Raw genomic sequence first — 27,345 nt, 5'->3', positions numbered from 1 at the left:
ATTGCTGAACCATCTCTTCAGCCATGCTTGTCCATAGTTCTCTGAAGATTTCAGAGATTATTTTCTGATATAATATCATTAAAGTGACTTTCTCTGCATTAGTTTATATATAAGCTCCTTTTTATACTCCATGGATTCTTTGGCACAGTATCATCATGTCCCCAAATTCTTACAAACTGTGATATACTGCAGAAGTGGTTGTCTGTACCCTGAAACACTGCCCCAACTAGGCAGCAGGTAACTGCTAGGTTCCATGCCACACACACACACCCCAGTGGTGGGGGGTTGGGGGTGGGTTGTAGCAAGAATTGTTAGAAGGTCTTATTAATAGATTCAAACCTGAGGCCAAGTATTGGGGTGAATACTAGAAGACCAGAGAGACAGAACAAGCCGCAGTTAACCTCACCTAGCCAACTTCTCAGCTGATCTTGTTTCCTCAGACTGGAAGCCTCTGTGTCCACATATCTGAATGGCTCTCAGCTGAACTGTACTGTTCAAAACCTAAAAGCTTAACCAAATGCTTCTAGTTTCTGGTCCTCACACCTTATATATCTTTCTGCTTTCTGCCTCACTCCCTGGGATTAAAGGCTCGCTTTCTGGGATTCAAGGCATGAGTAACCATGTTTGGCTGTATCCTTGAACACATGGATTTCTGCTTCTGGAATGCTAGGATTAAAGGCATGTAATATCACTGCCTATCCTCTATGTTTAATATTGTGGCTGTTCTGTCTCTGACCCCAGATAAGTTTATTAGGGTGCACAATATTTTGGGAAACACAATACCACCTCATTTCCCCTTTTTTGTCTAAAATTTAAAAAAGCTTATAATTAATACAAGAAAAACTATCCAATAAATATATACAGTCAAGAATACATTAACGATGTTTTGTCCATTAACATTTGACAGATTCAGATAAAAAACTCCAATATATATATATATATATATATATATATATATATATATATATATCAAGTCTAGTAACATTTGATAAACTCAGACAAAAAAATTTCATTACTTATCTTATTTAAACAAGTAGTTCCTTTTTAAAAGTATTTTTTCTTTTCATAATAGATTCAGTAATCTACCTTTTGTCATTTTTATATCTTCCCCTTTTTCTTTTTAGTGTAGATTCAGTGATCTACCCATTTATCCTATTATTTCTTTATCTTTCTTTTTCCTTTTTTTTAAACAAAACCTCTGAATCTAATCTCCATGTTCAGCTTTTATCTTGATCATTAACCATTCACAACTTGTAACCAACCATTGTAAACAATGACAATATCCAAAACTCATTAAACAATCAAAAACCTCCCATCCCACCTCTTGGGAATGTGGGTGTTGTTTTTTTTTTAAATTACTTCCTGCTTTCTAGGGGCAAAGGCATCTTTAAGGAATCCTGAAAAGAAAATTTGGGGATTAATTGTCAAGCCCTGTATCATTTGTCCAGTTGCTGCATAATGAGAAAGTGCAGGGCTTGTTTCAAGTCCTTGTTCAATTAGTCTGTCAGGCTGGATCATCTCAGCTGGCCATCTCAAATTGTCCTGAGTAGTTTATAGTCCAAAGTCGATCTTTCCCTGGTGTTAATCATCTTATTGCCTTTACCATAGTCCATGTGGAATCATCATTGTGGAGTCCTGTTATCCTTTTGAAGATTTCAAAGTCGCTGTTAGGTGTGGTCATAGTTCCCTGCAGTTTTTTTTGTTTTGTTTTGTTTTTGTTTTTTTGTGCATCCTCTGTGGTTTGGACCAATCACATTCTGATAAATGTCTGTCTCTCAAAACCATGAATGTTTTTCCCTGGAAGAGAATATCTTTACAGCAATTTCTCCCCACCATTTGTCTTGCCAAACTTTTCCAAACTGACCTTTGTCCATGCTTTCTTGTAACATGATAGTCCTGGCAGTTCTTCTCTGAATATGCAGCAGTAAACCCTTCATCGTAGGTAGCAGCATCACCACAGTCACCAACATGATGAGAAGCAGCCAGCAACTCAGAGCAGCAGCTTCTGCCTCCATGGTTCCACCACTGATTTTCATTCGGCCTGGGCTGAAGCTTCTCCTTAGCAAACCTCCTAGGCTGGCCTCAAACTTGGGATCTTCCTGCCTCTGCCTCCTTCAGTAAATCCTACCAGCATGTGCCACCACAACCGGCAATGTGTAGTTCAGGCCTGAGCTGGAGCCTGAAAGGCCACAGGCAAGCAGGTTTTCATGAATTCGTACCACAAATGTTGGGCGCCAGATGTAGCATTAATCTTAAAATAAATATTCTTATTAATAAAATCAAACCTAAGGCCAGTTATTGGGGTGAATACTGAAAGATCAGAGAGACAGAACAAGCCACAGCTAACTTCACCTGGCCAACTTCTCAGCTGATCTTGTTTCCTCAGACTGGAAGCCTCTGTGCTCTCATATCTGAATGGCTCTCAGCTGAACTGTGCTGCTCAAAACCTAAAAGCTTAACCAGCCAAATGCTTAACCAGCCAAATGCTTCTAATTTCTGGTTCTCACGCCTTATATATCTTTCTGATTTCTGCCTCACTCCCTGAGATTAAAGGCTCACTTTCTGGGATTAAAGGCATGAGTAACGATGCTTGGCTGTATCCTTGAATACATGGATTTCTGCCTCTGGAATGCTAGGATTAAAGGCATGTGCTACCACTGCCTATCCTAAGTATCTAGTGGCTTTTCTCTTCTCTGACACCAGATAAGTTTATTAGGGTACACCATATTTTGGGGAACACAATACCACCACAGTGGGTCATGGTCAAGTCAGGGATCTTTTAAAACCTGGGCTGAGACATGTTCGTGCTCTCTTGGCTACCTCATGGTCTTCGATGCTGGTGCTGCAGATCAAGGCAGAGTTCTCCAGAGAACCCCGCTCTACCCCTTCTGGATCCCAGCAACCAACTTCTTCATGTCAGTTGTGAGTTAACCCAGAATAAGTTCCTTTGATTATCAGATAGACTCCGTGAAATTTCCTCATTAATATGCTTCCTATTTTTCTTTATAACTGTCTGATGTGATAATTACTTGACGGTTCCATGAGTCCCTAAGTCTTCATCTGCTTCATCTAGTCTAATTGATGAAGCTTTCCACAATGATTTTATTTCTTTTATTGGATTTTAGCTTTTTTCTTGAATTCAGTGTCCTTGCTGAGTTGCTTACTTATGAGGCCGAATTATTGTCCAAGTCTGGACTTCACCATCTTGCTTCATGCCCTGGTTTGTATGGATCTCCCTGGAAATCCTCATTTCTCATTTCAAAACTACACTTTTGAGGACTTTGAGATTTCAACAATTTTCTTTTTTTCAATTCCTTTTTTTTTATTATTATTTTATAACACCATTCAGTTCAACATAATAGCCACAGATTCCCCTGTTCTCCCCCTCTTGCCCACCCCTCCCCCCAGCCCACCCCCCATTCCCACCTCCTCCAGATCAAGGTCTCCCCCGAGGACCAGGGTCGACCTGGTAGACTCAGTCCAGGCAGGTCCATTCCCCCCCTCCCAGACCGAGCCAAGTGTCCCTGCATAAGTCCCAGGATTCAAACAGCCAACTCATGCAACGAGCCCAGGACCTGGCACCAATGCACAGCTGCCTCCCAAACAGATCAAGCCAAATGACTGTCTCACGCATTCAGGGGGCCTGATCCAGTTGGGGGCCCCTCATAGATCCTGTGCTTCCATTCATTTGGTTATTTGTCCCGGTGCTTTATCCAACCTTGGCTTCAACAATTCTCACTCATATAAACCCTCTTCTTTCTCACTAATTAGACTCCCAGTGCTCCACCAGGGGCCCAGTCATGGATGTCTGCATTCAGATTCCTCAGTCCTTGGATGGGGTTTATGGCACCACTATCTGGGTGTCTGGCCATCCCATCACCAGAGTAGGTCAGTTCCTGTGGTCTCGCGACCATTGCCAGCAGTCTTTTGCGGGGGTATCTTTGTGGATCTCCGTGGGCCTCCCTAGCTCTCTGCTTCCTCCCCTTCTCACCTTCTCTTGTGGTCTTCATTTACCATGGTCTCCTATTCCTTGTTCTCCCTCTCTTTTCTTGATCCAGCAAGGATCTCCCACTCTCTTTCCCTCGACCGTCGCCCTTCATTGTTCCCACTCATGACCAGGCTGTTCATGTAGATCTCGTCCATTTCTCCGTGTCTTTTTTTGGGGTCCCGTTTTCCAGGTAGCCTCACTGGTGATGTGAGTAGCAGTCCAGTCATCCTTGTTCCACATCTAGCATCTTCCTATGAGTGAGTACATACCATATTTGTCTTTCTGAGTCTGGGTTACCTCACTCAGGATGATTTTTTCTAGATCCATCCATTTGCCTGCAAACCTCATGATGTCATTGTTTTTCTCTGCTGAGTAGTATTCCATTGTGTATATGTGCCACAATTTCTTTATCCATTCTTCAGTTGAAGGGCATCTAGGTTGTTTCCAGGTTTTGGCTATTACAAACAATGCTGATATGAACATAGCTGAGCAAGTGCTCTTGTGGTATGATTGAGCATTTCTTGGGTATATGCCCAGGAGTGGTATAGCTGGATCTTGGGGGAGATTGATACCCATTTTTCTAAGAAAGCACCATATTGATTTCCAAAGTGGTTGTACAAGCTTGCATTCCCACCAGCAGTGGAGGAGAGTTCCCCTAGTTCCACATCCTCTCTAGCATAAAGTGTCTTCAGTGTTTTTGATCTTAGCCACTCTGACAGGCGTAAGGTGGTATCTCAGAGTTGTCTTGATTTGCATTTCCCTGATGATTAGGGATGTTGAGCAATTCCTTAAATGTCTTTCAGCCATTTGAGTTTCCTCTGTTGAGAATTCTCTGTTTAGTTCTAAAGCCCATTTCTTAATTGGACTGTTGGTCCTTTTGATGTCTAATTTCTTGAGCTCCTTATATATTCTGGATATTAATCCTCTGTCAGATGTGGGGTTGGTAAAGATCTTTTCCCATTCTGTAGGCTGTCGCTTTGCCTTGTTGACCGTAGCCTTTGCTCTACAAAAGCTTCTCAGTTTCAAGAGGTCCCATTGATTGATTGTTTGTCTCAGTGTCTGCGCTACTGGTGTTATATTTAGGAAGTGATCTCCTATGCCAATGCGTTCAAGACTATTTCCTACTTTCTCTTCTAGCAGGTTCAGAGTAGCTGGATTTATGTTGAGGTCTTTGATCCACTTGGACTTAAGTTTTGTGCACGGTGACAGATATGGATCTATTTGCAGCCTTCTACACACTGATATCCAGTTATGCCAGCACCATTTGTTGAAGATGCTTTCTTTTTTCCATTGTACACTTTTGGCTTCTTTGTCAAAAATTATTTGTCCATAGGTGTGTGGGTTAATGTCAGGGTCTTCAATTTGATTCCATTGGTCCACATGTCGGTTTTTATGCCAATACCAGGCTGTTTTTATTACTGTAGTTTTATAGTAGAGCTTGAAGTCAGGGATTGTGATGCCTCCAGAAGTTGTTTTATTGTACAGGTTTCTTTTAGCTATCCCGGGTTTTTTGTTTTTCCATATGAAGTTGAGTATTGTTCTTTCCAGGTCTGTGAAGAATTGTGTTGGTATTTTGATGGGGATTGCATTGAATCTGTAAACTGCTTTTGGTAAGATTGCCATTTTTACTATGTTAACCCTGCTATCCATGAGCATGGGAGATCTTTCCATTTTCTGAGATCTTCTTCAATTTCTTTTTTCAGGGACTTAAAGTTCTTGTCATATAGGTCCTTCACTTGCTTGGTTAGTGTTACCCCAAGGTATTTTATGTCATTTGTGGCTATTGTAAAGGGTGATGTATCTCTAATTGCCTTCTCAGCTTCTTTGTCCATTGTATATAGGAGGGCTACTGATTTTTTTGAGTTGATCTTGTATCCTGCTATGTTGCTGAAGGTGTTTATAAGCTTTATCAATTCCTGGGTGGAATCTTTGGGGTCACTCAAGTATACTATCATGTCGTCTGCAAATAGGGAGAGCTTGACTTCTTCCTTTGCAATTTGAATCCCCTTAATCTCCTTATGTTGTCTTATTGCTCTGGCTAGAACTTCAAGTACTATATTGAATAAGTATGGGGAGAGTGGACAGCCTTGCCTCGTTCCTGATTTTAGTGGAATTGCTTTGAGTTTCTCTCCATTTAATTTGATGTTGGCTGTTGGTTTGCTATATATTGCCTTTATTATGTTTAGGTATGTTCCCTGTATTCCTGATCGCTCCAAGACTTTTATCATGAAGGGGTGTTGGATTTTGTCAAATGCCTTTTCTGCATCCAGTGAGATGATCATGTGGTTTTTTTTCTTTGAGTTTGTTTATATGGTGTATTACATTGATGGACTTTCGTATGTTGAACCACCCTTGCATCCCTGGGATGAAGCCTACTTGATCATGGTGGATAATTGTTCTGATGTGTTCTTGGAGTCTGTTTGCCAGTATTTTTTGAGTATTTTTGCATCAATGTTCATGAGGGGGATCGGTCTGTAGTTCTCTATCTTTGTTGCATCCTTGTTTGGTTTAGGAATCAGGAATTTTCTTACCTTTGGAATAGGACACTAAGTAGTTCTGAGCTTTAAAGGGTTCACATGCCTTTCTGTTTCCTATTTTAGCTTTGTAATTTAGGTTGTGTTGACATTCCTTTAGATTTTATGGAGATCATCTTATTAGGCAGTCTTGTGTTTTACCACTCACAAGGGAAGGTAGCAACAAAAATAACAAAATTCTGCCAAATATTTAAATGTGAAAAATAGAAACATCACCTATATCTTTCATAAGCATGGAAAATAAAGTGACTAGTGTACTTACAGTTTAAATAAGGAGCTGAAAAATTGTGAAAGCTGAAGGTAATAGGAAATAAGTGAGAAAAGGAAAAGAAGTAGGGAGAGAAAAGAAAAGAGAAAAATGTTTTGGTTTTGGTTTGGTTTTGACTAATGATTTTATTGATTTCACTCCAGACTTTTACCATTCTTCCAGTCACTACTTACATTAGAGATAATGTATATATCAGTCACCTAGCATAGTATTGAGTGTATGACAAACTTTATTTTTATTTCTGTTTTTGAATTATAATATAATTACAAAATTTCTCTCAATTTTATACTTCTAAACCATCCCACATACCCCTTCTTATTCTCTTTCAAATTCATTGCCTCCTTTTTTATTAATTGTTACATGCATATATAGATATTTATATTCCTAAATATCACCTAGTCATTCTGTATAATGTTACTTGGGTGTAAATTTTTTGAGGACTGACATTTTTTGATGGAGAACCTGTTAGTATGCTTTTCACTGGGGAAGACTCTTTTAAGAATTAATAGAGAATGTGTGATGTGTCTTTGTGAGTATCTTTGTATGTACAGGTGCACACAGGTTCCAGAATAATTACAGGCTTTTGTAATCTGCCTAATGTGGGTGTTGGGAACTGCACTCTGGACTCTTGTTCTCTGGAAGAGCAAAAGTTCTCTTAACCAATGAATCACCTGTCTAGCACCAGAAGCATGATTTATTTAAAGAGATGGGAAAATATGAGAATAAGGCACAATAAATAATAACAAGCTAAATGCAGAAAAAATGAAGACAATTTTTTAAATGGCCATTATTTCTTCCTTCTGAGGACAAAGGAATGGAAACATTCAATCTTCATGGATGTCCTCTTCTATTTAATTGGTGTGGAGTACTTATCTGAAGGCAAAACATGTTAGTGAGCAGAAGGGGTTGTTTAGAGGTTGAGCTAGGTACTGGCTTCCCTAACAATGTGGTGGGCTGAACTGTCATCGGCATTTTCTCCACGTCCAAGTGTGCCAAAACAAGGAATACATGAATAGCTTTCAAACTTTTCCTAACAGCTTGAGCCCAAAAACCCCAAGACATGCCCCCCTAGTAGAAGAGGCATTCCTACTGTGCAATGGTATGGAACATTCCCAAGCAGTCACGGCTTTTCACCCAGTGTCTTTGATTCAGGGATTCCAAGTCTGATGGAAAAATTAATTCTTCATTGGTGAGACAGAGGATCAGATCTGAGTGATCCTGTGTTTCCTGGCCACACAGTTCTCTACCTTAACACTCAAACTCAGATTCACTCACAGCTGGTTTCTTTCCTCTTATCAGAGTTTGGTTGATGCTTCACACATATATTTACCTTTAGCTACTGTCTGAAGCTGATTTAAACTCCCCACTCAAGTAGATCTTTGTCTATGAATCTAATTCCAAGTGAAATTTGATTTTTTTTGGATCCATACTACTTCTCAGGGTTGCTGCTTGTTTAGCCAGTGTAGAAGAAGAAGGATTTGGAGTTTGGAAAGACAAAATATTTCATCTTCTGCCTTCCCTGGCCAATAAGATTTGATTATAAAATATCCTGAGATGATTTATCTTCAGCATAGGGATAATAGTTTTAGAGACACCAGTGTCTGCTACCTGTATTAGATGAAGACCTCCTATTTAAGCTATTTTTGCAGAATCCCAGTTTATGAACCTGTGACATTTCATAAGCTTTTGTTCTCTGCTTTGCCTGCCCTACTTGGGTAGGGTTGGGAATTCTCCCCCTGCATCATCATTTCCTATATTGCTCCATAATAGAGTTTATTGCTTTCATAGTTATAAAATCTAACTATGCCTTTTTTCTTCCTACTGTTTACTGTCGTACTCCCATGACTTTGCACTTTATCCACCTGAAGTAATGTGTCTAACTTTGTTTTCAAATTCATGGAGACATAGGACTATGCTATATCTGTATTTGTCCTCTTCCTCTATGTTTAGTTACTCATAGAAATCATAATATGAAGACACAAAAACAAAAGCAGGCACAATGAAATGAAGTGTTTACAAAGAAAAGCTGGATCTTTATATAAATATATTACATTCTTACACCCAATAATGTGGTATCTATGACATTTATTATACAGCCTAAAATAATTACTTCTCCAGTTAGTAGAATAGTTACTAATTGTGATTAGGCAAAAAAAAAAAATAAAATAAAACCTAGTAAATATGAACAGTCATATAAATGGCCAGATGCTAGATTTAGTAAACAATGACTGAATTTCACACAAGCAATGGGGTTATAGTTGAAATCACTGCAAAGCATAGTCTATTCAGGGGCTATCTAGGAGATCAACAGACAACAGTAGTAGAATCTAGTTTAACTGTTGGCAGCAAAGATGCAGCAAATCAGCAGAAAGCGCAAATCATTGCAAAACAAATATAAAATTCACACTTCAAAACCACTGCTACCTGAGTTCCTTTCAAAGGAAACATCATATCCCAGTTTCAACAAAAACGCATACATGTTCCACTAGAAATGCTAGCCGGGCGGTGGTGGCACATACCTTTAATCCCAGAACTCGGGAGGCAGAGGCAGGCGGATCTCTGTGAGTTCGAGGCCAGCCTGGGCTACCAAGTGAGTTCCAGGAAAAGCGCAAAGCTACACAGAGAAACCCTGTCTCGAAAAAACAAAAAACAAAACAAAACAAACAAACAAACAAAAAAAAAGAAATGCAATCCATAGAGAAAAACAACTTAGCCAACCGTAAATTCAAAAATGATAAAGATTTTTAAATTATTAGACAGAGCTTTTTAATCTGCAGTAGTTACTTTCAAATATACTTCTATTAACAACAGTAATTTTAAACCACTGTGATTAAAATGCAAAGAGACATAACTGAAGAAGTAGGCAACATGCAGGAACTGGTGGAAAAAATTCTAAGGAAGAATCAAAAAGAAAATTCTGGGCGTAAAATACATTAATGTGAAGGAGGAACCCCCCGGGTGGAGTCAGAGTGGGTGGTAGACACATGATGACTACGTGAAATAAATGGGAAGAGCAGCAGTAGAAGCATTTCCCAAGGAGAAATGCAAAAGGAAGGCAACAGAAAACGTATCATAATATAAAAATGTGGGCCATGACTAATGGTATAAAAGATATGTCATGGGATGGCCAGAAGAATGGCATAAAAAGGAAATGTTTGAAATAACACCTAAATACTTTTAAATTAGTGATAGATTCCAACTATATGGCTGACAGAACACCCAGCAAGACAAAGAAAGAGAAAGATATTCCTAGGATATGAATGACATTTCATGTATGTGTAAGTGCACATAGGGATTTCTGCGCACGCACACACACAAACACACACACACACACACACATACACACACACATCCTTCTGGAGTTACCTCTTTCTACAAAATAAAATATTTTCTAAGATATCAAGCTGTTGCTTCTCTTTTTCTCTGCCTGTCTCTCATTTCTGTGTGTGTCTCTCTCTCATTTGCATAGCCTTGTGCATTCAATGCACAAATCCAGTAATAAATAGTTAAATTCATTCCTCCCTTAACCAACTAAGTTTTCTCATTGCAATGTGCACTACTTTTAAAAGGCATGGTTTATAAAGACTTTATGAAAATTGGCAGTAAAACTATAATTATAAATTTCTAATTAAAAGCTAAGAGAGTTGATTTTATTTTCAGATTATTAATTATACAACAGAAAATTATGTAGGTTTAAATATTATAACAAAGTACCTTTTAACAAATAAACTATTTTTATTTTTGTTAATTTATGCTTATAAATTTAAAAGAGAATATTATTTGATAAATGTCAAAATTTGTAAAATACCAAGAATTATTTTCACAGTTTTATGATGTTTCATAAACATTACTCATTTTCTGAAAACAATTGGCAAGCAAATATAAAACCCTTTTAGTTGGTAATTCACATTTGAATGTTTTCCAAAGTATAATCAACAATTTCACCTTTCAAAAAGTTAAATGTGCACTAACATTTTGCTACATTTAACAGAAGCTACATAAAATGTAAGCTTCTCATACAGGGCATTTTAAATTATCCTTCAGCCCAGAGGATGTTCTGGACTTTTAGTTACAATCCTATGGTACTTCAGTTCAGTACTAATGACAGTTGAATCAATACCATCTTAGTGTTGATTAATCAAAGCAAATACAATTTGAGGAAGTGTACTTTATAAAAGCAATTCTGTCATAATGATTTCTATGAAGTACACTTAAGAAATCTTCAACAGCTTTTTAGTTTTCATTTCATATTGTTTCATGTGAAATAGTTTTTTCCTTTATAACTTTAAAAATAAATCTTTCTCAACCAGCAACATTTTCTTTCCATACAAACCTATTGTTAATTTTTTTAATAAAATATTTTCCAAGTCAAGTTTTCCTAAGTTAAATATTGATGATTTAGTTTTTATAAAATTACTTAGGTGCTTTCTCGGAATTTTAAGATTTAATAAATTTTATCTTGTTTAAGTTTTCAGTTTTAAACACATTGTATCTCTAATCAGAGTACAAATAATATTGAGATATTATTTATTTCTAATTTGTTCTAAAGGACTTATATTCCAAGATTTCATTTGCATTGAGTGGATTTTTAATTCACTTCTTCCACATATTGCTCATAACCTTGATTTTTTTTTTGGGGGGGGGACATTTAGACAGGGTTTCTCTGTGTAGTTTTGGAGCCTGTCCTGGAACTTGCTCTTTGTAGACCAGGCTAGCCTAGAACTCAGAGATCCACCTGCCTCTGCCTCCTGAGTGCTGGGATTAAAGGCATGTGCCACCACCACCTGGCTGCTCATAAACTTTTTAACATCAACCTATGACAGATAACAATCATGCAGCCAAATAGTGAAGTTAAGAAACAGGGTCAATAATTCTTTTCTATATCTTAATCTATTCTTCCATCTCCTAATTTCTTAAGCAACCTAGTCTGAAAAGAGACACAGACGTTTAGCATAATTCTGAGGTGATGAAATATTACCTAAAAAAAAGTTATTCATTAACAATGATTTATTTCTGAGATAGAGAAAGTAGAATAAAGGAGATGGGAAGAGAGAGGGAGGGGGGGTAAAATGGGGGAAGAGAGACAGAACTTAGGACAGGGAGAGAGAAGAGGTGGGAAAGAAGATGAGAGACAAGGAGAAGGTTGAAAGAGAAAGGGAGGAGTGGTCATGGCAAGTGTTTACATGGAGTAATATATCATTTCCAAGTATCAGCTTTTAAGTTTTCAATATAGTCTTATAGACAGCAAGCTAGAGAGACTCTATGTTAGTGAGAGATGATAAATCACAGACACTCTGAAACTACTATTTTTGTTGAAACACTTCCACTCACTGAAATACTAGTTATCCAAATTGGAATGGATTTCGCACCATGGCTTTAGAAAAATTCAGTGAACATTTACTGGCTAAAAGGGGCGGTGCTGAACTAAATATTTTATAAGTATTATCCAGTCTTACTTCCCCTGCCAACATTCTAGGCAAGGAATCAACAATTCCTGTTGAATGAGAATATGCAGATTCATAGAAAATATAAATATATTTACTAATGATCACATAACTCTTAAGAAAATTGGGAATTGAAATTGTCCTCAATTAGTTCAAAGGCAGCTACCTTACTATTTATTTAAATGTTGCTAACTTTGAAAACATATTTCTTAATAATCTACTCCAAGGTTCACTTTCACATATATAATGAAAGCTATCCTTCTGTAAGAATTTAAGAAACATAAATGATCTCATATCATAAATGTTTTCTTATAGGGGCTGAGAAATGAAAATATTTCTATCAGATTGTTCAGGACTAGCCTCAAGCAATTTCATAGTTTTGTTCTTAAGTTACAATTCCTTTTAATTAAGAAATATTTACCTATCACAAATATAGAAAAGTGTTCTTTTCTGAGACTCTATTACACTAGTCTTCTTTTTAAGATAATCCTCATGATATTATTGACAATTTTTGGATGATTGGTTTCACTATGATTCTGAGAAAGTTCAGAATGGTAGAATTCATCATGTCTCAAGAGTCATACAAACAAAAATTATTTACATATTATTTTATTAAGAATTATTAATTGATCAATAGGTGTTTATTGGATGATACTCTGAGAGTAGTGCTGTATGAAAATAAACTATGATTGTTTCATTATATAAGAAGTGAATCATATAAGAAATCTAACTCACAGCTGTATGCAATGCCATTTACTGAAATGAAACTAAGAGTCAGCAGCCAATATATGTACTGGTAAGTAAGTTAGTTCATAAAAAGACTGGCACTTTTAAGGATGATTTTCTGTGTCTGGAAAATTGATCTATATTTTACTACTGTGATGGTCACATTAGAAACAGTTTTTAGATTAAAAATAAGCCCTTACTGCTCACATTCAGAAATTACTCTCATCTTGCTTAGGATATGTTCTAAAGATTGGAAAATGGTTATAAGCTGGGGGTTTCTAAATCAAACTTTATCCTAGACAGTAGCCAATAGTCTGAGTTTAACTGAATGAATAACAGGATAACTCATGTGTACACTACTGTTTGAAAACAGTGGAAATGATCCACCGGTTCCTTTCCCTGGAATTTACTGCTGTGTACAAGCATCGAAATAAGATTTGAATATCGTCAAAAGCAAAGGAATCTTCTTGACATTCTGTGCCAAAGGTGTAGCTATTTCGCTGGCTTAAATGCATGCAAACCTGTTGTTAATGCACGTCTATATGAATAAAGCAAACTACCTAGGGCAAGTTGGGCTCAAATCTAATTATCCATTGTGAACAGTAGATGTTAATTAGTCTTATTTTGGAAAACAGAAATGTAGGCTTTCATTTTTAAGAGTTGCTAAACAATTAAGCATGGAAACACTCCAGGCAATCTATTTCTAGGTTTCAGAGAAGAGTGAAGGTTATGTCAAATGCTCAATGGTTTGTCCACCATTTTATACAAGTACACATTCTCTCTGATGGTGAGTGTATTATGTGGGGCATGATGTATTCAAGCTATATCCACAGGCCCAGTCACTTTCAGAGTATTAGACATTTTGTTGTTGTTTGAATTCCAATCAGAAAGTCCCACCATGCCAGGCACTTGAAATCTGTTTAGCATTTTTTCCTTAGAGCAATGTTTGAATAACAAAAAGTTTTTTTTTTTTAAATTAAACAACCATAAAAAAAAAAAAACAACCTTACTTTCCAAGGGCAAAGCATTCCAGTTTTACAGATGAATCCTTTGCAGCTTGTATTGTTTCAGGAAAACGCACTTCAATCTTTGGCTCATATTCCCCCATGACACCTGTTAAATACCAAAACAGCTAGCAGCATTTCTGGAGAATAGAAGTTTCCTATGAAGTAAATGCTTCATTAACCAAAATGTGACTCTTGGATTTTCATCAGAGTTAGAGTTCCCAATCATGAGATGGAGACATGCTTTTGAGTTTTATACAAGGATCTTTCACTAGGGACATCCAGTTCCGGCCTCCTTTTGTGCAACTCATGGGCTAGACATACTTGTGGAGAGGGGAGGATGATTCAGTTAATACTATCAGAACTCTGATGTATCACCACAATCAGAAATACCTCTATTTCTGCAGCAAAACTTATACAGTAACTACATAAGTGAACTCAAATATCTATATTAATATCAGTACAGCAGATTTTGCTGCTTTGTTCATAGCACACTTGTAAAAGTTTTATTTCCACCATTTTAGCATTTTAATAAGAAAGAATTAAATGAAGTTTAGAATAAAGCAGTATTCTAAGATGTCATAAACACACTATCTGCCAAAAGAGTGGTAACAAACAAAAATAGTTATAAGCTATTTTCATCTGAATTAATGAATGCTCTATTGGGATTATTTTAAAAATTTAATTATTTTATAAATTGATATGACAAACATTATAGTAACTCATTCCTACAACAAGTAAATGAACTTTGGATGGTCAGTGAGACTCTAGGAAGTACAGAAATTACTTCATATGTATATAAATGAATATATAATATAATAGCTAATTTTCTAACCTTTATTATTAAAATATCCCATTCAGATGCTAATTCTGAAACTAAATTGGCTACTTTCATTTTGCGTCCCTATTTTCTTAACAAATGATGGTTCTTGCATGTCAACTTTTAGAGGAGTTAATAGACATATATTATACACGATGTTTATAATCTACTTTTACTATTAAATGATGAAGGGAGTAGAGGACGTGGGAAAAGAAAATAAGAAGGGGAAATTAAAAACTAAGAGTAAACAAAAATAAAACAGGAAAAATGTATAACCTCGATGAAAATTGTTAGCTCATGTGCTTTCCCACTCATGAACAGAGTACTCACAGAAAGGGAGAAAATTAATGTATAAATCTAATGTTTGCTGATATCTGAATAAAACCCATGCAGAAATATTTGAATAGATACTGGCTCTGAAATCTCTGCCATGAGGATGCTGGGAAGCTGGCTTCATAGTTCTGTCAGCTTAATTACCATTATATCCATGCTTGTCTTAAACTCTTCAGTGGGGGGCAACGTTCTATGAGGTACAGCCTTTCAAATTCAAAGTCTGATAATAAAATTAACTAAGAGATTTTTTTCTTTACATGACCTACTGTGAACATTTAATTAGAGAATCAACTAGAGGATTTTTCCACTCAGTTGACTTCCTAGCTCTCTAAATCTTGCACCAGCTCTGGCTTGACTAAGGTATGAAACTCTTCAGAGACCAATCTGTGTCCCGTCCCTTGGAGACACAATTTAACACGAATCTTCCACTCCATCATTCTTTGGCATGCTTTTCTTTCCTTGGGCACAATATTTTTACTTTTCCATTTTGCCAGCCAGGTAAATAAAGAATGAACAACAACAGTAGCAAAATAATGACAAGGATAGAAAAGAAAGTGGACAATAAGAGAGGTTGCAAAATGTGTTCATCAATTCAAGTATGAAAATTTGGCAGCATCCACATGCACACATACACACACGCCAAGTCCCTCTAGACAAACATAACTTTTATGCACCAGTCCTTAAACAATGAGAAAACAAGCTCTTCTGGTGTCAGAAATGAAATGGCACAGTATACCCAGAAATGTGTAAATTGCACCTTGAGGGTATAGAACTACAGAATTCTTTTTGATTTTAGTAATATCTCATCTCCATTGAGCTTATGAATTTAATCTAATCTCCAATGATTTGGCTCCAATTATAAGAAGAAAGCAAAAGTCCCTGAAGACCCCCCCACAATGTCAGAGTCTCAATGTGGAGTCTGAAGATAACTCATGGTCTTACCATCAGTGCGCTGTACTAAAGGAGTAGGTGGTCCTTGGACACTTCTATGGGCCTCTTTGTTTGTGATGAAGCAAGTGTAATTCCCCACATCGGAGGGTTCTACTTTGGCAATATACAAGTTTCCTGTGTCTTGTGATACAAATCGTCTATTGTCCTCTTGAACATACAAGGGGTTATCATTGAAGGTCCAGGCATATGATAAATCTGAAAAACAGAAAAACATGCATTATCTTTACTACAATCATTCTTTTTTTTTTTTTATTTTAAGTAAATTTATTTTACAACATCATTTAGTTCAACATAATAGCCACAGATTCCCCTGCTCTCCCACTCTCGCCCCCCTCCCCTCCCCCATCCCACCCCCCATTCCCACCTCCTCCAGATCAAGGTCTCCCCTGAGGACGGGGATCGACCTGGTAGACTCAGTCCAGCCAGGACCAGTCCCCCCCTCCCAGACCGAGCCAAGTGTCCCTGCATATGTCCCAGGATTCAAACAGCCAACTCATGCAACAAGCCCAGGACCCGGCACCAACACACGGCTGCCTCCCAAACAGATCAAGCCAAATGACTGTCTCACCCGTTCAGGGGGCCTGATGCAGTTGGGGGCCCCTCAGCCTTTGGTTCATAGATCCTGTGCTTCCATTCGTTTGGCTATTTGTCCCTGTGCTTTATCCAACCCTGGCTTCAACAATTCTCGCTCATATAAACCCTCTTCTTTCTCACTAATTAGACTCCCAGTGCTCCACCAGGGGCCCAGCCATGGATGTCTGCATCCAGATTCCTCAGACCTTCCTTGGATGGGGTTTATGGCACAACTAACAGGGTGTCTGGCCATCCCATCACCGGGGTAGGTCAGTTCCTGCCGTCTCTCGTCCATTGCCAGCAGTCTTTTCTGGCGGTATCTTTGTGGATCTCCGTGGGCCTCCCTAGCTCTCTGCTTCCTCCCCTTCTCATGTGGTCTTCATTTACCATGGTCTCCTATTCGTTGTTCTCCCTCTCTTTTCTTGATCCAGCTAGGATCTCCCACTCGCTTTCCCTCGACCGTCGCTCTTCATTGTTCCCACTCATGACCAGGCTGTTCATGTAGATCTCATCCATTTCTCCATGTCTTTTTTGGGGTCCCGTTTTCCAGGTAGCCTCACTGGTGATGTGAGCAGCAGTTCAGTCATCCTTGTTCCACATCTAGTATCTTCCTATGAGTGGGTACATACCATATTTGTCTTTCTGAGTCTGGGTCACCTCACTCAGGATGATTTTTTCTAGATCCATCCATTTGTCTGCAAACCGTATGATGTCATTGTTTTTCTCTGCTGAGTAGTATTCCATTGTGTATATGTGCCACAATTTCTTTATCCATTCTTCAGTTGAAGGGCATCTAGGTTGTTTCCAGGTTTTGGCTATTACAAACAATGCTGATATGAACATAGCTGAGCAAGTGCTCTTGTGGTGTGATTGAGCATTTCTTGGGTATATGCCCAAAAGTGGTATAGCTGGATCTTGGGGGAGATTGATTCCCAATTTTCTAAGAAAGCGCCATATTGATTTCCAAAGTGGTTGTACAAGCTTGCATTCCCACCAGCAGTGGAGGAGAGTTCCTCTAGCTCCACAACCTCTCCAGCATAAAGTGTCTTCAGTGTTTTTGATCTTAGCCATTCTGACAGGCGTAAGGTGGTATCTCAGAGTTGTTTTGATTTGCATTTCCCTGATGATTAGGGATGTTGAGCAGTTCCTTAAATGTCTTTCAGCCATTTGGGTTTCCTCTGTTGAGAATTCTCTGTTTAATTCTAAAGCCCATTTCTCAATTGGACTGTTGGTCGTTTTGATGTCTAATTTCTTGAGTTCCTTATATATTCTGGATATCAGTCCTCTGTCACCTGTGGGGTTGGTGAAGATCTTTTCCCATTCAGTAGGCTGTCGCTTTGCCTTGTTGACCGTATCCTTTGCTCTACAAAAGCTTCTCAGTTTCAGGAGGTCCCATTGATTGATTGTTTGTCTCAGTGTCTGCGCTACTGGTGTTATATTTAGGAAGTGATCTCCTATGCCAATGCGTTCAAGATTACTTCCTACTTTCTCTTCTAGCAGGTTTAGAGTAGCTGGATTTATGTTGAGGTCTTTGATCCACTTGGACTTAAGTTTTGTGCACGGTGACAGATATGGATCTATTTGCAGCTTTCTACACGTTGATATCCAGTTATGCCAGCACCATTTGTTGAAGATGCTTTCTTTTTTCCATTGTACACTTTTGGCTTCTTTGTCAAAAATTATATGTCCATAGGTGTGTGGGTTAATGTCAGGGTCTTCAATTCGATTCCATTGGTCCACATGTCGGTTTTTATGCCAATACCAAGCTGTTTTTATTACTGTAGCTCTATAGTAGAGCTTGAAGTTAGGGATTGTGATGCCTCCAGAAGTTGTTTTATTGTACAGGTTTCTTTTAGCTATTCTGGGTTTTTTGTTTTTCCATATGAAGTTGAGTATTATTCTTTCCAGGTCTGTGAAGAATTGTGTTGGTATTTTGATGGGGATTGCATTGAATCGGTATATTGCTTTTGGTAAGATTGCCATTTTTACTATGTTAACCCTGCCTATCCATGAGCATGGGAGATCTTTCCATTTTCTGACATCTTCTTCAATTTCTTTTTTCAGGGACTTAAAGTTCTTGTCATATAGGTCCTTCACTTGCTTGGTTAGTGTTACCCCAAGGTATTTTATGTCATTTTTGGTTATTGTAAAGGGTGATGTATCTCTAATTGCCTTCTCATCTTCTTTGTCCATTGTATATAGGAAGGCTACTGATTTTTTTGAGTTGATCTTGTATCCTGCTATGTTGCTGAAGGTGTTTATAAGCTTTATCAATTCCTGGGTGGAATCTTTGGGGTCACTCAAGTATACTATCATGTCGTCTGCAAATAGGGAAAGCTTGACTTCTTCCTTTCCAATTTGTATCCCCTTAATCTCCTTATGTTGTCTTATTGCTCTGGCTAGAACTTCAAGTACTATATTGAATAAGTATGGGGAGAGTGGACAGCCTTGCCTCGTTCCTGATTTTAGTGGAATTGCTTTGAGTTTCTCTCCATTTAATTTGATGTTGGCTGTTGGTTTGCTATATATTGCCTTTATTATGTTTAGGTATGTTCCCTGTATTCCTGATCGCTCCAAGACTTTTATCATGAAGGGGTGCTGGATTTTGTCAAATGCCTTTTCTGCATCTAGTGAGATGATCATGTGGTTTTTTTCTTTGAGTTTGTTTATATGGTGTATTACGTTGATGGACTTTCGTATGTTGAACCACCCTTGCATCCCTGGGATGAAGCCTACTTGATCATGGTGGATAATTGTTCTGATGTGTTCTTGGAGTCTGTTTGCCAATATTTTATTGAGTATTTTTGCATCAATGTTCATGAGGGAGATCGGTCTGTAGTTCTCTTTCTTTGTTGTATCCTTGTTTGGTTTAGGAATCAGGGTAATTGTAGCCTCATAAAAGGAGTTTGGTAATGTTCCTTCTGTTTCTATTATGTGGAACAATTTAGAGAGTATTGGTATTAATTCTTCTTTGAAGATCTGGTAGAATTCTGCGCTAAAACCATCTGGTCCTGGGCTTTTTTTTGGTTGGGAGACTTTTAATGCCTGTTTCTATTTCCTTAGGGGTTATTGGGCTATTTAAATAGTTTATCTGGTCTTGATTTAACTTAGGTATGTGGTACTTATCCAGAAAAATGTCCATTTCTTTTAGGTTTTCCAGTTTTGTGGAGTAGAGGTTTTTGAAATATGACCTTATAATTCTCTGGATTTCCTCAATGTCTGTTGTTATGTCCCCCTTTTCATTTCTGATTTTGTTGATTTGGATTCTCTCTCTCTGTCTTTTGGTTAGTTTGGATAAGGGCTTGTCTATCTTGTTGATTTTCTCAAAGAACCAACTCTTTGTTTCATTAATTTTTTGTATTATTCTCTTAGTTTCTAATTTATTAATTTCCCCTCTCACTTTGATAATTTCCTGGCGTCTATTCTTCCTGGGAGACTTTGCTTCTTCTTGTTCTAGAGCTTTCAGGTGTGCTGTTAAGTCACTAGTGTGAGATTTCTCCAACTTCTTTATGTGTGCATTTCGTGCTATGAATTTCCCTCTTAGCACTGCTTTCATTGTGTCCCATAAGTTTGGGTATGTGGTGTCTTCATTTTCATTGATCTCTAGGAAGTCTTTAATTTCTTTCTTTATTTCTTCCTTAACCCATTGGTGATTTAGTTGAGCATTATTCAGTTTCCATGAGAAAGTAGGTTTTCTGTAGTTTTTGTTGTTGTTGAGATCTAACTTTAACCCATGGTGGTCTGATAGAACACAGGAGGTTATTCTAATTGTTTTGTATCTGTTGAGATATGCTTTGTGGCCAAGTATGTGGTCAATTTTAGAGAAAGTTCCATGGGGTGCTGAGAAGAATGTATATTCTTTCTTGTTAGGATGGAATGTTCTGTAGATATCAATTAGGTCCAATTGGGTCATGATATCAGTTAAGTCCTTTATTTCTCTGTTAAGTTTCGATTTGGGAGATCTGTCCAGTGGTGAAAGTGGGGTGTTGAGATCTCCCACTATTAATGTGTGGGGTTTTATATGTGGTTTAAGCTTTAGTAATGTTTCTTTTACATATGTGGGTGCCCTTGTGTTTGGGGCATAAATGTTCAGAATTGAAACTTCATCTTGGTGGATCTTTCCTGTGATGAATATGTAATGTCCTTCTTTATCTCTTTTGATTGATTTTAGTTTGAAGTCTATTTTGTTGGATATCAGTATGGCTACCCCTGCTTGTTTCTTAAGACCATTTGATTGGAAAGTCTTTTCCCAGCCTTTTATTCTTAGGTAGTGTCTGTCTTTGAATTTGAGATGTGTTTCTTGTATGCAGCAGAAAGTTGGGTTCTGCTTTCGTATCCATTCTGTAAGTCTATGTCTTTTTATAGGTGAATTAAGTCCGTTGATATTAAGGGATATTAACGACCAGTGATTGTTCATCCCTGTCATTTTTGGTGGTAGTGTGTGTGTACTTCCCTTCTTTGGGGTTTACTGTTGTGGCTTTATCTATTGCCTGTGTTTTCGAGTGTGTATCTGACTTCCTTAGGTTGGAATTTTCCTTCTAGTGCTTTCTGTAGGGCTGGGTTTGTGGATAGGTATTGTTTAAATCTGGCTTTGTCTTCGAATGTCTTGTTCCTTCCGTCTATGATGATTGAAAGTTTTGCTGGGTATATTAGTCTGGGCTGACATCCATGGTTTCTTAGTGTCTGCATTACATCTGTCCAGGTCCTTCTGGCTTTCAAAGTCTCCATTGAGAAATCGGGTGTTATTCTGATGGGTTTACCTTTATAGGTCACTTGGCCTTTTTCCTTGGCTGCTCTTAATATTCTTTCTTTATTCTGTACATTTAGTTGTTTAATTATTATGTGTCGAGGGGACTTTTTTGGGGGGTCTAGTCTGTTTGGTGTTCTATAGGCTTCTTGTATCTTCATAGGCATTTCCTTCTTTAAGTTGGGAAAGTTTTCTTCTATAATTTTGTTGAATATATTTTCTGTGCCTTTGAGTTGGTATTCTTCACCTTCTTCTATCCCTATAATTCGTAGGTTTGGTCTTTTCATGGTGTCCCAGATTTCTTGGACATTTTGGTTCATGACTTTGTTGGCTTTAGTGTTTCCTTCGACTGATGAAACTATTTCTTCTACTGTATCTTCAATGCCAGAAATCCTCTCTTCCACCTCTTGCATTCTGTTGGTTATACTTGCATCCGAAGTTCCTGATCTTTTACTCAGGGTTTCTATTTCCAGCATTCCCTCTGTTTGTGTCTTCTTTATTTTTTCAATTTCCTTTTTCAGTTCTTGGCCTGTTTCCTTTGTTTGTTTCATTGCTTTTTCATGATTTTCTTTCAGTGTTTTATTGTTTTCTTCCAGGACTTTAATGTTTTCTTCCAGGACTTTAATGTTTTCTTCCAGGAATTTATTTTTTTCTTGGAGGGCTTTATTGTTTTCTTCTAATTTGTTTGCTCTTTCCTCTAGTTGTTTATAGCGTTCTTCCAATTTCCTTGTCTTTTCCTCTACACAAGCCTCTACCTTCTTCATGAAGTTACTCATAAGGCTACTTTCTTCTGCTTCTTCCAATTTTTGGTGTTCAGGTCTAGATGTTGGAGGCGGGCTAGGTTCTGGTGATGCTGTATTGCTCTTCATTTTGCTGTATGTACTTCTGCCTTGACGTCTGCCCATCTCCTTGTGGTTCTTTCTTCGTCTTATCAGTGTACTTGTTTCAGAAAGAGCTGACAGATTCAGGAAGACTCTCTCTTTTGTCCAAAAGGGAGTTCTCTTGTCCAACTCTCTGGTCCAGAAGGGAAGTCCGGGGCGGGCTCTGGTCCAGAATGGCAATCGGGAGCAGGCTGGGAGCTGGGGGCCGGTCTCTAAGTCTCAGGAAGTGGCTCTGGACCAGAAGGGAAGTCTGGGGCAGGCTGGGAGCTGGGGGCCGGTCTCTAAGTCTCAGGAAGTGGCTCTGGACCAGAAGGGAAGTCGGGGGCCGGCTGGGAGCTGGGGGCCGGTCTCTAAGTCTCTACTACAATCATTCTTATCTACAAATTCTGTCTTTTGTTTAGTCATTATAATAAAAGTCTGCCTATATAGGTCTAATTTATAGCTATTTGGGCAGAGTAAATAGAATATTCCCTATATTCACATATACCTCAGTTTGGGAGATATAAGTTTTCCCTCTCCTTGACTGTTTTCTTTGATTAAGTATACAATGATAGGACATTTAGAGAACAAATAGGTGATTTTCTTTAGGAAAATCTACAGAATATAGAGAGCATTGCTGGTTAAAAGGGTCATAGTAATTCATCAATACTGCTCATTTCAAAGCAGTGTTTTGCAAGTTGTTTTCAAAAGGATTAAGCACATTTAAGATTTGTAGTTAAATTTTTAATTAAAAACTAAAGTTTCAGTACTCTAGATCTTGAGTTCATCCTGTGAATGGGATACAATTTATGGGCAAATTTCTGTAATAGTTTTAAGACTTTGTAGTAAAACAATACATGTGCCTTACGAAGGTCCAGCAGTTACGACTGATAGCCAGGAATGCAGAACATCCCAACATGAAAGAGCATACTTTAGACAGAGATATTATAGGAAACCTAGATGAGATAGTTAGTTTTAAATGTCAACTTGCCACACCTTAGAATCACCTGGGAGGAGAGTCTCAACTGAAGACTTATCTAGATAAGGTTAGCTTGCTGGCATCCATGTGGGAGATTAATTGCTATCTCACACAGCCCACTGTGGGTAACATCATTGCATAGGCTGGCTGTCTAAGACCAGGTGAAGGTCACTGAGCAGCAGCAAGTCAGCAAGATCCATACAGTCTCTCTGTGCTTTCATCTATGTGTGGACGTGGCATGAGAGCTGTCATGGGTTTCTATCTTGACTTCTCCTTACTGAGGAATGGTAACTTATCATCAACTTTCTTCCCTATGATGGCTACTCTTGGTTTTCAACTTGACTACATCTAAAAATAACTAAAAGCCAAAAATGGAGTGGCATACCCAGGAGGGATTTTTGCTTAATTTGAAGTAGGAAGATCCACTTCTAATCTGGTTCTTGGAGGAGAAAAGACACACCTTTAATCTAAATATTTTGATCTGGGAAAACCCACCTCTAATCTGGACTACACCATATGACTACACCTATATAAGGACATGGAAGAGGGAAGCTTTGGCTCTTTTGCTGCATGCTCTCACCTACCTAGCAAGTCCATTCCTTCACTGGCAATAGAGGCTACTGTATCATATACCAGACCAAAGTATCCTGATTCAGCCTCAAGGACCAAAAAACTACTGAATTCTTAGACCTTCTGTATATAGGCAACCATTACTGGAGTAGCTAGACCATAGCCTGTACAGCATGTAAGTAATTCTAATAAATGCCCGTTCTATATGTAGAAAGAAATTCATTCTATAAGTTCTGTTACTGTAGAGAACCCTGACCAATACACTCTTCTATATTGTTTTGTATTTATCAGAGTATATTATAACAGCAACAGAAATGATGTTAGAACACAAGGTAAGTGTGCTCCAACCAAGTGTGTCCAGAGGAGGCATTTCAAAACTGCATATTGACATTATGAAGGATAACTGTCTGAGCAATGGGCAAGTAGATAAACATAGCAAACAAGAAGCAAAAGCAAGAAGTTCAAGGTAGAAGACAGAAGGCATTGCATGACTTAATCATCAATCATTTAATATCTCTTTGAACTGTTTATATGTAAAGATGAATTACATAAATATTTAATGAATAAAATAAAAAAAACTTAGATTTTAAGTGTTCGATTTAATGAAATATAAATATTATATACATATAGAGAACACAATCTTAAATATAAATGATTATCATCTTTTAGAAATGGTTTCCTGCTCTTATCAGGTTAGTCTTGGATTATGGGAACCACTATATGGTTTAAATTATTAGATTACCTTTGTCATTGATTATACTTAATGAAGATGAACTCTAGATGTATATTTGAGATTATGCTTGTTTTATTTTATACTTTAAACATTCACTTATATTACCATACTAGCCACCCATTCTGGTTATTGCTAAGTTGTAATATATTTTATAAATATATCACCTTGTTGTTGATGAGTTTATGAAGTGTTTCCAGTCTGATGTCATCATAGATTAGAGTTAAATATATATATAACCCAGAATAGCCAAAAGAATCCTGTATGATATAACAACCTCTGGAGGCATCACGATCCCTGACCTCAAGCTCTACTATAGAGTTACAGTAATAAAAACAGCTTGGTACTGGCATAAAAACCGACATGTGGACAAATGGAATTGAATTGAAGACCCTGACATTAACCTGCACACCTATAAACATATAATTTTTGACAAAGAAGCCAAAACTTTACAATGGAAAAAAGAAAGCATCTTCAACAAATGGTGCTGGCATAACTAGATGTCAACGTGTAGAAAGCTGCAAAAAGATCCATATCTGTCACCATGCACAAAACTTAAGTCCAAGTGGATCAAAGACCTCAACATAAATCCAGTTACTCTGAACCTGCTAGAAGAGAAAGTAGGAAGGAGTCTTGAATGCATTGGCACTGGAGATCACTTCCTAAATATAACACCAGTAGCACTGAGAGAAACAAGCAATCAATGGGACCACTTGAAACTGAGAAGTTTTTATAGAGCAAGGGACATGGTCAACAAGACAAAGCGACAGCCTACAGAATGGGAAAAGATCTTCACCAACCCCACATCTGACAGAGGACTGATACTCTGAATATATAAGGAACTCAATAAATTAGACATCAAAAGGACCAACAGTCCAATTAAGAAATGGGCTATAGAACTAAACAGAGAATTCTCAACAGAGGAAGTTCAAATGGCTGAAAGACATTTAAGGAATTGCTCAACATCCCTAATCATGAGGGAAATGCAAATCAAAGTGACCCTGAGATATCACCTTACACCTGTCAGAATGGCTAAGATAAAAAACACTGAAGACAGCTTATGCTGGAGAGGATGTGGAGCAAGGGGAACTCTCCTCCACTGCTGGTGGGAATGCAAGCTTGTACAGCCACTTTGGAAATCAACATGGCACTTTCTTAGAAAATTGGGAATCAATCTCCCCCAAGATCCAGCTATACCACTCTTGGGCATATACCTAAGTAATGCTCAATCATACCACAAGAGCACTTGCTCAGCTATGTTCATATCAGCATTGTTTGTAATTGCCAGAACCTGGAAACAACCTCGATGCCATTCAATTAAAAAATGGATAAATAAAAGTGGTATATATACACAATGGAGTACTACTCAGCAGAGAAAAACAATGACATCATGAGGTTTGCAGGCAAATGGATGGATCTAGAAAAAATCATCCTGAGTGAGGTAACCCAGACTCAGAAAGACAAACATGGTATGTACTCACTCATAGGAGAATACTTGATGTAAAATAAAGATGACTAGACTGCTACTCACAACTCCATGGAGGCTACCAAGAAAAAAGGACCCTAAGAAAGACACAGGGATTGCCCAATGGAAGAGAAATGGGTGGAATCTACATGAACAACATGGACATGAGTGGGGGTGATGAAGGACAAGGTTCAAGGTAAAGAGAGATTAGGGGAGCAGGAGATCCCAGCTGAATCAAGAAAAGAGAGGGAGAAAAAGGAATAAAAGACCATGATAAATGAAGACCACATGGGAATAGGAAGAAGCAAAGTGCTAGAGAGGTCCCCAGAAATCTACAAAGATACCTCCATCAAACTAACCTACTCTGGTGATAGGATGGCCAAACACCCTAACTGTCATGGTAGAAATCTCATCCAATGACTGAGGGAAGTAGATGCAGAGATCCATGGCCAGGCCCCAGGTGGAGCTCCAGGAGTTCAACTGGCGAGAAAGAGGAGGGATTGTATGAATGAGAATTGTTGAGAACAAGATTGGAAAAAGCATAGGGACAAATAGCCAAACTAATGGAAATAATCAAACTATGAACCAATAGCTGAGGAGCCCCCAACTGGATCAGGTCCTCTGGATAAGTGAGACAGTTGATTAGCTTGAACTCTTTGGGAGGCACCCAGGCAGTGGGACCAGGACCTGTCCATAGTGCATGAGCTGGCTGTTTGGAACCTGGGGCTTATGCAGGGACACTTCGCTCAGCCTGGGAGGAGGGGACTGGACCTGCCTGGACTAAATCTACCAGGTTTAACTGAATCCCGTGGGGGTTCTTTGACCTGGAGGAGATGAGAATGGGGGGTGGGCTGGGGGAAAGGCGGGGCGGGGGGAGGGAGGAGGGAGGACAGATGAATCTGTGGCTGATATGTAAAATTGAATTAAATTGCAAAATAAATAATTAAAGAAAGAAAGAAGGAAGGAAGGAAGGAAGGAAGGAAGGAAGGAAGGAAAGAAAGAAAGAAAGAAAGAAAGAAAGAAAGAAAGAAAGAAAGAAAGAAAGAAAGAAAGAAAGAAAGAAAGAAAAGTAAAGAAAATGTTTCCCAGTTCCAGGCAGCTTGACATCTCTGTTCTCAATAGAAGAGTGCTCTGGTTATTTCATAGTATGTATACACACACACACACACACACACACACACACACACACAATATGCTGTCATGTTTTTATTATGACTATACGTCTCAATCTATACAAATATTAGATTAAGGTTTCATGAATCTATGAAATTAAGAGTACTGTGAGAAATGTATAGAGAACTCTATTCAAGAAAATGGAAAAATATATTTGGTTATGATGAGATTTCCCAAAAA

The 27,345-nt window shown here is 38.1% G+C and overlaps 1 protein-coding gene across 1 annotated transcript in view; it reads right to left on the bottom strand.

The window, feature by feature from the left end:
* Cntn6 (contactin 6) overlaps positions 1-27,345 on the bottom strand; it is a 354,660-nt gene that overhangs the window by 93,278 nt on the left and 234,037 nt on the right. The window contains 2 exon segments of the mRNA XM_028886665.2: positions 13,971-14,073; positions 16,060-16,263. Of these exon segments, the coding sequence (XP_028742498.1) occupies positions 13,971-14,073; positions 16,060-16,263 (307 nt within the window).

The sequence above is a fragment of the Peromyscus leucopus genome, chromosome 3, assembly GCF_004664715.2.
Source record: "Peromyscus leucopus breed LL Stock chromosome 3, UCI_PerLeu_2.1, whole genome shotgun sequence".
In the NCBI taxonomy this organism is placed as follows: domain Eukaryota; kingdom Metazoa; phylum Chordata; class Mammalia; order Rodentia; family Cricetidae; genus Peromyscus; species Peromyscus leucopus.
This window is presented reverse-complemented; position numbering and strand designations above follow the sequence as displayed.